At 37.3% G+C, this 13,021-nt stretch overlaps 1 protein-coding gene across 8 annotated transcripts in view; it reads left to right on the forward strand.

The window, feature by feature from the left end:
- Positions 1–13,021, forward strand: part of obscnb (obscurin, cytoskeletal calmodulin and titin-interacting RhoGEF b) — a 571,330-nt gene that overhangs the window by 172,698 nt on the left and 385,611 nt on the right. For all 8 annotated transcript variants that reach the window (XM_039753252.1, XM_039753258.1, XM_039753256.1 and 5 more), the window contains one exon: positions 390–494. In XM_039753252.1, coding sequence (XP_039609186.1) covers positions 390–494 — 105 coding nt within the window. The remainder of the gene's footprint in view (positions 1–389; positions 495–13,021) is intronic.

The following is a 13,021-nucleotide window of genomic DNA, read 5'->3' on the forward strand; positions in this document are numbered from 1 at the left end:
CATGTGTGATGTCTGCAGGTTCTACAGCTTCATTGACTGAAAAGTTTTCATGCTCAAAAATGGAAAATATGCAGAACAATATCTCCTGATATATGCCCCACTTATTGCATCCCCATGTATTTCACCATAAAATGTGTCACAGGGCATGATCAGATTCACTAATACTAGTCCGATTTAGTATCACCAATCAGCCAAACCTGCATATATTTAGAATTTTGGAATAACTTTTAAAAACCTAAAGAAAAATCCCCCAAGACTCAGGAAAAACAAATTTACCAGATCATGATATGATACCAGCTCCCTGGTATTGCTGTATCAGTAAATTCTTATATTTTTATTTTTGATTTTAAACTAAGTTTTTAATATCTTTTTTGTTTTCCCAATGAAAGGACGGACTTTTGTTTTGCTGTTTAAGTCTGCAAAGGCTGAGGATGCTGGAGAAATCAAATTTACCGCAGAGAAGGCCTCATCGACAGCAAAGCTACAAGTAAAAGGTAATTAAAAACTCATCCCCTTAATTTACACTAGAGGGCTTTGCCTTAGAGAAACTCACGTCTCGTCTCCGTCCAAGCTTTCCAAGATTTATTTTTATAATGGAGAGATATAAAAAGACAACAGATTTGTTTAAGGATATTCAATATCTTGACCACAGGACTGGGCTCCTGTTTGCTGCATTTTAATCGAATAATTTTGAACAGAGGGACACAATTGATTGCAGTTAAGTCTGCCTTTTCTATGTAAGGAAGTTCATGTGCTAATAATTAAGTTTGGTGAGTTGCCCAGGGCAATGTGTAAGTGGCACAGTAAAGAAAAGAGCCTGGGACTGACCAAAAGTAGCCACTTACTATACAGTTGCGTTCCAGAACCCCCGTGATAGATGAAAATCCGCGAAGTAGAAACAATATGTTTGTATGGTTATTTTTATATATTTTAAGCCCTTATAAACTCTCCAACACTGTTAACATTATTGGAGCCCTCTAGACATGAAATAACACCTTTTAGTCAAAAGTTTAAACTGTGCTCCATGACAAGACAGAGATCTTGTTTCTTCTTTCTCACAATTAAAAGAATGCAAATATATCTTCTCTTCAAAGGAGTGCCCGCATCAGGAGCAGAGAATTTCAGAGTGAGAGAGAGAGCGCTCGCAAAGAAAAGCAAACAATCAAAAAATCAATACGTCTGCTTTTAAGTATGCAATAAAATGGCATTTTTTAGAGGAGCGTCAGTATCTTCTAAGCAAACAGCCTCTGTGCAAACAGCCCCTCTGCTCACATCTCCTCCGTCAGGCGCAGAGAACGTCAGAGAGAGAGAGCGCGAGATTAAAGGAAACAATCAAAAAATCAATATGTGTGCTTTTAAATATGCCGAAGCACCACGATAAAGCGGCATTTCTAAGGGCCGATTTATACTTCACGCTCAGAATGCGTACGTGCACGCATCATGGCTGCCACGCGTTCCCAGCGTTCATTTCACGCGTCCTCTGAGCAGGTCCTCAGAAATTAACGCGACGCGTGCACGAGTTTCAGTACCAGCAAAAAGTTGGGGTGCGCAGTGTGCTAAAAGTCGGAACGTGAAATCAGCATCTCTGTTTACTATCTACATGTGACAGCAAGCCTCCATGGAGATCCTTCGGGGATCGATGTGCACGCTTTGCTGTTTGATGAATGGTTCAAAGTGGTGAAGCAAAATGCCGACATACAGATGTATTCGTGGTGGTTATATATATTTAAGTGACGCATATTCCCGATCGTAATGACACGATACATTTTAAAAGTCTCACATACCATCTTTTGTGCCATCTATTTTTTTTACTTTACCTGCTGTCAGGTCCAAGAAGCTCGCAGCGATTAAAAACTGTGATGACGTTTATGATGGTCTGCTTTAATAATAAAGTAAACTACGAGGTTAAAGTGGACATTTCGAGATTAAAGCCGAAATTTCCACTTTAATCACAAAATACGTTTTCACCGTGTCTTTTATTTTTCTCAGTGGCTCAAATACAGCTATACATTATGTTTCCGATGTGAAGTTGCAAAAAAACATAGACGGCACAAAAGATGGTATGTAAGACTTTTAAAATTTTTGGTGTCATTACGATCGGGAATATGCGACGCTTGAATATAAAAGCACCACGAATGCATCTGTATGTCGGCATTTTGCTTCTCCACATCGAAGCATTCATCCCGTAGGATCTGCATAGAGGCTTTCTGTCACATGTAGATAGTTCCCGAACCTAATGACACGATACATTTTAAAAGTCTCACATACCATCTTTTGTGTCGTCTTTTTTATTTTTTTATTTTTGCAACTTAACAACAGCAACATAATGTATAGCGTTATATTTGAGCCACTGAGAAAAAAATAAAGGACACAGTGAAAACGTGTATTTTGTGATTAAAGTGGCAATTTCGTCGTAAACGTCATCCCAGTTTTTAATCGCTACGAGCTTCTTGGACCTGACAGCAGCGGAAGGCAGCAATAGATCGCCACACTGAACAAATTAAATGTATGATATTCCAACTCTCTGCACATTTAGAATCTTTAGATTTATACTTGATATCACTTTCATGATAAAATGCATTAAAGTGTGTATGTTACATTTTACATATAATTTTGTTTAAATAATGAATACTGTTAATTACACACATGGGGGTGTCACGATGGTGGAGCGATAGCACTGCTGTCTTGCAGGGAGTTATGTTGCCGGTATTTCCTGCTTGTATTTCACACTGTGCTCCGGTTTCCTTCCAAAGATATGCAGATTTGGGGATTTGGTGCCGCTAAAATTACGCTAGTGTATGTGTGTGCTTGTATTCACCTTGCAATGAGCTGAGGCCTCGTCAAAGGACTGTTTCTCACTCGTGCCCAATGCTTGCTGGAATGGACACATCCCTGGATTGATGGATTTAACCAATAAACATCCTTTTCAGAGATATTGCGGTAAGGTGTCATCAGAATTTAATAAGTGTTCTAGGCAATTCACAACACAGAGAAGCCGAACATGTTCTCACTGTGATAATATCTCGCACTGCCACCTGGTGGATTCTTCCAGATTTACATAAAGTACGCTCGCAAGTATGAACACTACAACGCTTGCGCAGCAGGAGCATCCGCTGCAGCATGTGTCGCGTCGCGTGAAGTATAACTCTGGCCTTAGAGGAGCGTCCGTATCCACCAGGCAAACAGCCTCTGTGCAAACAGCCCCTCTGCTCACACCCCCTCCGTCAGGCGCAGAGAATGTCAGAGAGGGTGAGATAGAGGCAGAGACAAGCAAACAATCAAGCACCGCGCGGGATGCATATCTTATATCATTGAGGAGTTTTAGTTAATATGTAATACATGCTCTGATTGGGTAGCTTCTAAGCCATCCGCCAATAGCGTCCCTTGTATGAAATCAACTGGGCAAACAAACTGAGGAAGCATGTACCATAAATTAAAAGACGGCATTGTCCGCGAACCAGCGAAAAATCCGTGATATATATTTAGATAGGCTTACATTTAAAATCCGCGATAGAGTGAATCCGTGAAAGTCGAAGCGCGATATAGCGAGGGATTACTGTACATGGTGATGTGAAAAATGAATGTTGTCAATCAGAACTAAGGCCCATAGTACATAGGTTTGCTTCAGAAGTGGTTTCTTCAAGAATACCATAAGAAGCAAGAATAGAAACCAGTGGCACTACAAAATGTATCTAGAAACAGGGGTTGTTTTGGTGCCCCAAAACAGGAAAAAGATGGTGGCCCTTTAAAGACGTATCTGGGCTTAGATTAGAGAGACCAGCAGACACTTTGATCTGCTGGCTCCCGAGTTTTAGAGTGTTGCACCTGCTGTCAAAACATGATTCTGGTCGTTGTAAGGCTATTTCCAGGCCACTTCTCAATAGAGATTTCTTACACTTAGAATAAAGGAGCAATTTTTAATGAGGCAACACTGGTAGAATGGAAGAATGGCAAAGAAAATGAGATGCAAGAGGAGTTAGAGGTGTGATGGATGGCCGTCATACCCACTTACTTATCTACACCCTCTAGATTGAGGGACCAAGGAAGACAGTATGCTTAGGGCATTTTCTCCTCCAGACTGCTAGATGGCAACCCGCCTGGGTTGCAGCAATGTCACGGTGTCCCAAAGGGCATCGTGGTACTTGGAATTTGTCGGCTCAGCCCTTTTGGGTTCCATGGATACTGCCACGGGTGCTGCAGGGACTGGGGAACCCCACTTTATCAGACTCTCATTTCACCCAGAACTGGTTCTGAACTACAGCTTTAGAACACTGGAAGTGGTCCTGGGTGGGACATAAAAGATGCTGTCTGTCTCTGTTATGGGAGCCAGAGTTGGGGGGAAGGAGAATAATGCTTGTGAGGAGGAGTGGAGGCAGTGACCAAGACAGAGAGACAGAAAGAGAGAGAAGACAAAATATTGCTGTGTCTCTGCTATTACTGTTCTTAACTGTAGTTGTGGCTGTGGTGGGAAACATTTGCCTAAGAAGAGTTTCCCATAATAAGAACTCTCTTGTGTCCAAGCCTTTGTGTTGGGTGTTTGGGGAGCTGGTGGCCACAGAGGGTATTTAGGAGAAGAGAAAGTCTGGAAGCAATACCTTTGTAGACAGAAAGGAAGACTTACTTAGAAGGTAAGATGGATTCTTTGTTTTTGCTGGTGTTCTCATATGATTAAACATCTATTGTGTGTTTTAAATAAATAAAAAAATAATTTTTAATTCTGTTGCCATTACTCTGAATGTAGAAAAGTGACAGGAACAATTTTCTTCATTCATACAGGTCTCTTAGTTGTACTCAGTTATGCCAAAGCATGTTTTACATAGCTTAATTACCCAGTAAGGTTAGCTCTGTATCTGCTCTAGCAATATGGCAGTGCTATAAACAATGAATGCTTAGTTTAGGATGTATTTCTTCTAGCATTATAAACTGTTTCTACTTTGACATATTTACAGGCTTCTTAGATATATTAAATTGTACCAAACATCTTAGGAACACTGTATATTGCATTACATAAAAGTGAACTCTCCACTTATTCCAGTAACATAGAGCAGCTGAAAACAGTAGTAATGGACTATTATGAGCAATATAAACAGTTTCTACAATGAAATATCTGCAGGCATTCTAGTGATATTCAATTGTATAAAAACACTTTTAGTGTTGTTTAATCTATGAATAGTACAGTAAGATTATTTCTTTACCTGTCCTAGCAATATAGAACTTCAAAAAACAATGAATTTCCTATTGGCATCTACTATTTCTAACATAATAAACTGTTTCTACTATGATCTTACATGCCTTAATTAGATTCAATTTTATCAAGCTAAGTTTCACAAGGTTCCATTAAACTATAGAAAAGTTAGGTATGTACCAGTTATGCCAATAGAAGAATAATCTCATTTTTAAATGTAGTTCTTGAACTGTAATTTATAATAGGAAAAAGTGACCATTTACTTCTCTCTCCCTGTGGAAAATTACAATTAACTGTTATTTTAAGGGACTCATTAATGATTAAGTTTTCAATCAACAACAAATGAGAAATTAACAGAAAGCTATATTTAGCAATTGGTAATAGAAATAAAGAACATATCTAATTTTAAGTAAACATAATGTTATTTTTATCTGTAGCAAAAACATAAGATAATATAACTAGATTTAAAAGCTGCATATACCGTAACTGTACAACCACTTTCTTGTTTAAATGTAAAAGAATATGTTTTTGACATCAAGCTGTTTCTGTTGCACCAGTTTAGCTAGATAAAAAGAAACAACTAAGTAGATAAAGCATTGTGTCTACTGTTTGAAACCAGCACATGATGGTTTTTCCAAAGCTTATACATTGGTGTCCCCCTAAATCCATTATGAATTAAAACATCTGTGCTTGAGAGGGACACAGCATAAAGAATTAAAACCTTCAAAATAGAGCAAGTAAATATTGTAAAAATGCAGTGGCACTTAAATCTCACATCATAAAGACATTTGAGAGGCTGGTCCTGGACTATATTAGTCCTTTTCTGGAAGAACACCTGGACCCACTGCTGTTTGCTTATTTGACAAAGACTGGACTGGAGGATGAAATTATCTTTCTGCTCCATATGGCCCATTCTCAAGCTGGCAGCACTGTGAGGATTATGTTTTTTGATTTCTCCAGTGCTTTCTGTACAATTCAGACATCCCTGTTAATGGGTACGCTTAGAGATATGCAGGTGGATACGCATATTTATCCTGGATAATGGACCATCTGTCAGGCAGACCACAGTTTATGAGACTTAAGGTTTGTGTTTCTGATATGGATATGAGCAACTGTGGATAACCACACAGAATAGTCCTGTTTCTTCACTCTGTAAAGTTCAGACTATAAATATAACAGGGCATATCACTTTCAGAAATTACCTGATGATTTAGCACTTATAAGGGTTGAGACCAAGTATAGGAGTCAGGTGTAGAACTTTTTTTTCTTGGGACAAAAAAAATGTCTTACAACTTAACATCAGATAAACTAAGGAACTGGTTATTGACTTCTATATTAAATCACCTCTATATCTAGTCACTATTTAGAGAGGGGATGTAGAGGTGTTGTATTGCTACAAACACTAGGGAGTCTACATTGATGACAGGCTTGACTGGTCTCATAACACAGAGGAACTGTTGAAGAAAGGGAAGGGCAGGAAACGGTTTTCCTTTAATATGGGTAATGTCATGTTTTACATCTTCTTCATCTCTGTGGTGAAGATTTTCTACACAGAATCAACAGCTTATTGAAAAAACAGGCTCAATAATGGGAGGCATTCTTAATCCTCTGGATGCAGCAGCAAAAGAATGAAAACAAAACTGAATACCATTATATACCATTCTCTCTGACACACTAACACTGAGGACTTTCAGACAAAATATTATTCAACAAAGCAGTTCATCAAGAAATGCTACTGGGGCTCCTTTATCCCAATGGCATAACATCTGCATAATGCCTCACTGCGACTGTAACTGTCAAGTTAGAAGTTCTCTTTTTCTAGTTTTCTTTTTTTTCTTATTTTTTTTTTTCTTTTCAGTCAATCTGGTATACATTTGAGAGGGATTTGCTGTTTGTCATAACATTACTTGTTATTGAGCTTCTGAAAAAGCATATTTCGCCCTCGGGACAAATAAATAATAAAAAATAAAGTTCTATTAATTTATTATCTACTTAGTAAATTCCTGACAATTTGCTAAGGATTTACAGGGATTCACTAGTTCACACTTACTAGGAAAATCCAGAAGTTTCTTGGATAAAAAGCTTAATAACTATAAACTCTCATTGAAGGAGTGGGGACAGGAATACTTTAAATTGCCTTTTTTGGGTTTCATAGAAGCTACATCTATGACGATATTGATTATATTTTTAATTATCATTTTGCATATTGTACTTTAATCAGTTCAATGATTCAAGATATAGACAATTCCATAGGTTGGAAACTAAGAAACTACAGTGGAACATATGAAGCAGCAAATATCTGTACATATTTTCTACATTCTATTAACCTCAGTTTCCATCAGACAAATATCATACTTCTCATCTCTTCACCAATGTTTTACTGCAGCCTTAGTGTCTCAGTCTTTTCACTGGTGGTAGGGTGTAGCTTTGAAGCAGGTAGCACAGGTAGAACATGGTAGAATCTGGTGGTGATTTGGATAAGCATTTTCCTTCTTTCTCTGGATAAGCAGTGGCCCATTGAATGCCATGACTTTTTGCAGGTCTCACCAACCAATTTTCTTTTATTGTTTAGATATACTTCAACAAAGGGCAATCACAGAAATTACACTGGATTTCATTCAAAAATGTATTAAGTTTATTCACCTGGGATTTTTCACTTTGTTCACAAATAACCTCAATCTGTCAATTTTCCAGTGAATTCCTTTCATATCCTGCCTATGCAAAGAAGGCTATTAATAAACTGAAGCATATTTTTACTGCATTAGCCAAAATGTAAAAACATGCCAATACATTTAATGATACTCTTGGCTAAAAACAACTATAAAATGTATTTATAGTTTTAACAGTACTTTTGCCTGAAATCAAAGTAAAACAATGTACTAGGTGCTACATCTCAAATGACTAAACATTTGCTTCATTAAAAATGTGTATTGCATATTGTTGAAAGGAACGTATTTGTTGAATAACTGAAACAATCATGGAAAAGAGGACACATTGACAAAAAGTTTTAAGAATGAAACAGTCCAGGTTAAGTTGAAACCTGCAGATGGACATTTACAAGGCATTTTAGTACAGTTATCGAAGCACTGAAAACAAACTGTTGTCAACACATACCTATTTTCTTGTCTTAAAGATATATATTTTTTAATCATTGTGTAACAAACTTTAATGAAGCGAAATTCACACAAGTCTGTCCGTATCCTTTACAACAAAGTTTTTAGTGGCCTACACTTTTATTTTAGACCAGCAACAACTCCTATTATAACTATTAAAGTGAAATGCAGTACTTGAACATTGTGTCATTTATGATATACATAGCACATGAGACATTAATTTACCTTTGAAGAAATTTGAATAAAAATTCTGAAACAATACAATAGTGATTTTCAAGCAGTAATGTTGGAGGTACTTAGTCCACGATTCTTGCAGTCTGTCTATAAAAACAAAATGACTGAATATCCCACTTTACAAAGTGTAAATCAGGCTTTTTTAATTTGAAAGGGTATATTTTTGTTCAACCAAGGGCAAATAGTAAAGGTAGTCGCAGCATATGATTATTACAATTTGAGCGACATGCCAACACTGCCCCTACCAAATTTAAAACATCAGATTATTATTATAGATTTTTTGCAGACAAGGTTCCATTTACATTATGATGCTTTTAAAAAAAATATTAATTAGTATTCAGTAAAGAGGTACCTCTTTTTGGGTGGAATGGTGGCTTTGTGGATAAGGATCTACAATGGTATCTGGAAGGTTGCTGGCTCAAATCTCATTATTACCAGAAAGGATCCTACTCTGTAGGGCCCTTGAAAAAGGCCTTTAACCTGAAAATTGCTTAGGGGCACTGTACAATAGCTGACTGTGTACTCTGACCCCAAAAGGTCATGTACAAAAGAAAAAGGTTGTGTGAAAAAAACTATGTCCCTCTTAGGGATTAATAAAGTATATATAATAAATAGCAATAAAGGCATACATTCAAAGCTATGAAAGTTATAATCAGTATCAGAGGAAGATAGAGTCAGAGGTACAGAAAGGTTCCAGTTTCAGTCAAACACACAGTGCTTTGTATTTTAAAGTAGGTGGGTACTGTATAAAATATTTAATTAATAAATACTGCTCCTCTACCATTGTGTGAACATATCACACAGTAACTTTCTCAAACCCACTAAACCAAATTCAGGGTCACAACAGGCCAGAGACTGTCACGAATACACTGAGTACAAGCCAGGAATCAGACATGTACAAAGTGCTAGTCCATTGATGTGCCCCACTCAAACCCAAACTCACCCACACATAGATTAATTCAGAATTCCAAAATGGCCCTAACAGTCTTTGATATGTGTGAAGAAAACTGGAGACATGAATAGGGTTTTACAAAAGAAAGGAGGAATGTAAATTTCACATGGTCAATGGCCAGGTGCTAGATTTACAACCAGGATGTTGGATGCATAAAGCATCAGTCCTACCCGCTGTGTCAAAATTATGTCACATTTTATTACATTCATTACAAATCACATAAAAGGAAAGACACAGATAAAGATTATATTGTATTTATTCTTCTATGGTTTCGTGTAAGTCAAATGTTCCACTTTTTATGTTGTACTTGTTCACTGAAGAGAGTTTATTAGTTACTTTAAGAAAACAAAATTAACTTGTCACATATTCTGTTAATCGAAATCATTTTGTGTTCTATCCTCATTAAGATTTAGACTACACTATCTCTACAATACAAAAAAGCTGGTTCAAAATTCACAAGGTGGCTATTTCTAAACAAATGCAAATTTAAAAAGGAAATATTTTACGTCAGAATTACAAAACTTATTTCTTACATATATTATTCATGTTCCTTTATTGACAAAAACAAAATCAGACTATTCATCCATCCATATCCATCCCGCTATATTCTAACAACAGGGTCACGGGGGAAAATCAGACTAAGCATGAAAAACTGTATGAAACTCAACATCAGACTGCATTTAAGCTTGTCTCAAGTCTTTGTTAACATAGTATTTTTCTTATATTTTGCTGAAAACATTTTTCTAAGTTTTATGCTTTGAGAAGATTATGTAATTTCTCTCAGTTGCTGCTAAGACAAATAAAGTGTAGTTTTTGCTCTTTTTCAGGAACTTTTATTATAATATTACAAATTAGTTTTGAACAAAAACCAGTAAGAGGTATAATATTAAAGATTTATTTAATTACTGTGTAAAAAGGCTCAATAAGAAAGTCATATGTATATGATTGGGAATCGATTTAAAAAAATGAACTAATCGCATAAATGTATATAATTAATCACAATAATCGCATTAAACATGGCATAGTTTAAACTTAAAAAATGATCCTAAGGCCCTGTCCACACGGATGTCTGAACTGAGCATTTTTCTGCTCTCTGTAGTATCAGGGGCCTCATGTATAACGCCGTACGTAGAATTCACACTTTAACATTGCGTAAGCACAAAAGCGGGAATGTACGTACGTACAGAAAAATCCAGATGTAGGAATCTGTGTATACGCAAACTTTCACGTTCTTCTGCTGCATAAATCCCGATCAGTGTGAAAAGTAACGCACGTGCATGCTGCACCACTGCAACTCCTCCCAGAATTACGCCTCTTTGAATATGCAAATCAATATAAATAGCCCCTTACCTTTAGCGCTTCAGGAAGACAATGGTGAAAGCACAGGGAAGAAAAAAAAAAAAACTTCAGCAAATGCGGAATGGAGGTCTTGCTAAGTGAAGTAGAGGCCAGGAAAAATTTTTATTTGGTAGCTTAGGAAGTGGAATTAGTAACAAAAGGAAATTAAAGGAGTGGCATAGCGTGGTGGATGCACTCAAAAGTGCTGGAGCAGAAACTCGCACTGTGACCGAAATAAAAAAGAAGTGGTCCAACATCGAAGTTGCAGTGAAAAGGAGAGTCATCACGACTGGAGGAGACAGTGAACTTCTGGAGCTCACGCCGTTTGAGCAGAGAGATGCTGCAATTATTGGCGGCACACTTATTGCCAGCATTTTACCAGCAGGGGAGGGTGATTCTGACATCACCACAGGTGCCGGTGAGTTTTTATTTCTTTTTTGAATACCATTATCCATACTTGTGTAAATAATTTGCATGTGAAATAAGACAATCAGGCAGCAGATGCTGTATTAATTACTGTTTATTTAATTCCAGACAATAGTACAAAAGCTGACCCCAATGCTTAGGATGTGGCTCCAGGCAATGATGGTGCTGCTTCTGTGCCGACCACATCTTCGGGTGCTGGCTGCTCATACACCCCTGCCTCTGAAACCACTGGGCGATCATCTGGCCGTGTGCTGAATGATGCAGTTCTGGAATCCCAAAATGCATTGGTTGATGCAGTGAGAAATGTAGCTAATGAACTACGAAATATAAAGGCAGTGTTGTTTGATATTAATCAAAAATTAAATGAATTTGTGAATAACGAGAAAAGCCAAGCAAAATGACACCTTTTATTGGTATTGAATAAATAAACGATGCATCTGCTTACCTGTTTTTACATTCTGTTAATTACATTCATTTGACATTGTAATGCTGTCCTGTGTGGCTGATCATTTGGTGGACCAGGGTCAGGTTCATTATACTGCATCCCTTCAGGTACGGGCAAGCTACGAATGAGTGCCATATTACGTAGAATGCTACATGCTTGCAAAATGCGACACTTTCTGTGGACTATAGAGCAGCACTCCACTAGTCTTATCCAGGCAGCGCCAACGGCCCTTAAGCTGCCCTATAATACGTTTAACCACCGCCCGATCCCGAGAGTGGAGGTCAGTATAACGTCATTCTTGTTCAGTCAGTGGGTTGGTGAGAGGGGTGAGAAGCCACGTCTTTAGTGGGTACCCACTGTCACCTAAGTAATCATGTTATATGGTTACATCGTACAGATAACGTACGACTATGATTAAAAGGTAATAAATGTCTTATCTTACTGAGAATCACGCACCGCACCATTTTCAAGTTTGTTACTTTACAAGTTTGTTACACTACTATTCCTCAGGATAAATGAATCATGAGTTGAGCCAGGCCATCTCGCAATAACATTAGTGAGGCGCATTTTCGCATCAATGATGATTTGCACATTAATAGAGTGCTTTCTATTTACATAAACAAATTCATTCTGTGAAGGTGCCTGTAGCTGAGTTTTCCCAAAATTACCAAGGTTCAGCAGCTTCAACTCAAAAAATGGGATTCAACAAAAGCCTGACGTGCAGAAATGATTCCACGGACAAAATATCTTTGTTTTTGAAAATTTAGTTAAGTTTTTAAGTAAAACAGTTCACACAAAAAAAAGAAAATTAAAATAGCAAAAAAGGAAAAATGAATGTTAAGAAAAGTTAAGTTCTAAGCTTAAACTTGTTAAATCTCAAATCGTTACTATTTACTTAACATTTCTGAACCATTTCAAAACGGTCAGAAAACTGTATGCTTATCCCGTTTCTAACTTTAAAATGAATCTTTTATATCCCTATGTACTGGGACCTGTTCTAAACAAAAACTGAGCTTATTATCACACTGTCTCTCAGTTACAGTAAGACGGTTCTATGTCTTGCTAACTTATAGGGGGAAAAAACTATACCATAAGTTATGACTATGAAAGAAATTTATATTCTATTCAAATTAAGCAAACATCAATATGAGTTTAACTCAAAACTTTAACTTTCTAAGACTGGCTCTTACATTTCCGGCCCCTAATTACTTATGCAGCAGCGGAGACAATTACTATACTTCATCCATCCATTCATCCTCTTCCGCTTATCCGAGGTCGGGTCGCGGGGGTAGCAGCTTAAGCAGAGAATCCCTCTCCCCGGCCACTTC

Source organism: Polypterus senegalus, chromosome 5, assembly GCF_016835505.1.
Source record: "Polypterus senegalus isolate Bchr_013 chromosome 5, ASM1683550v1, whole genome shotgun sequence".
NCBI classification, from domain to species: Eukaryota; Metazoa; Chordata; class Cladistia; order Polypteriformes; family Polypteridae; genus Polypterus; species Polypterus senegalus.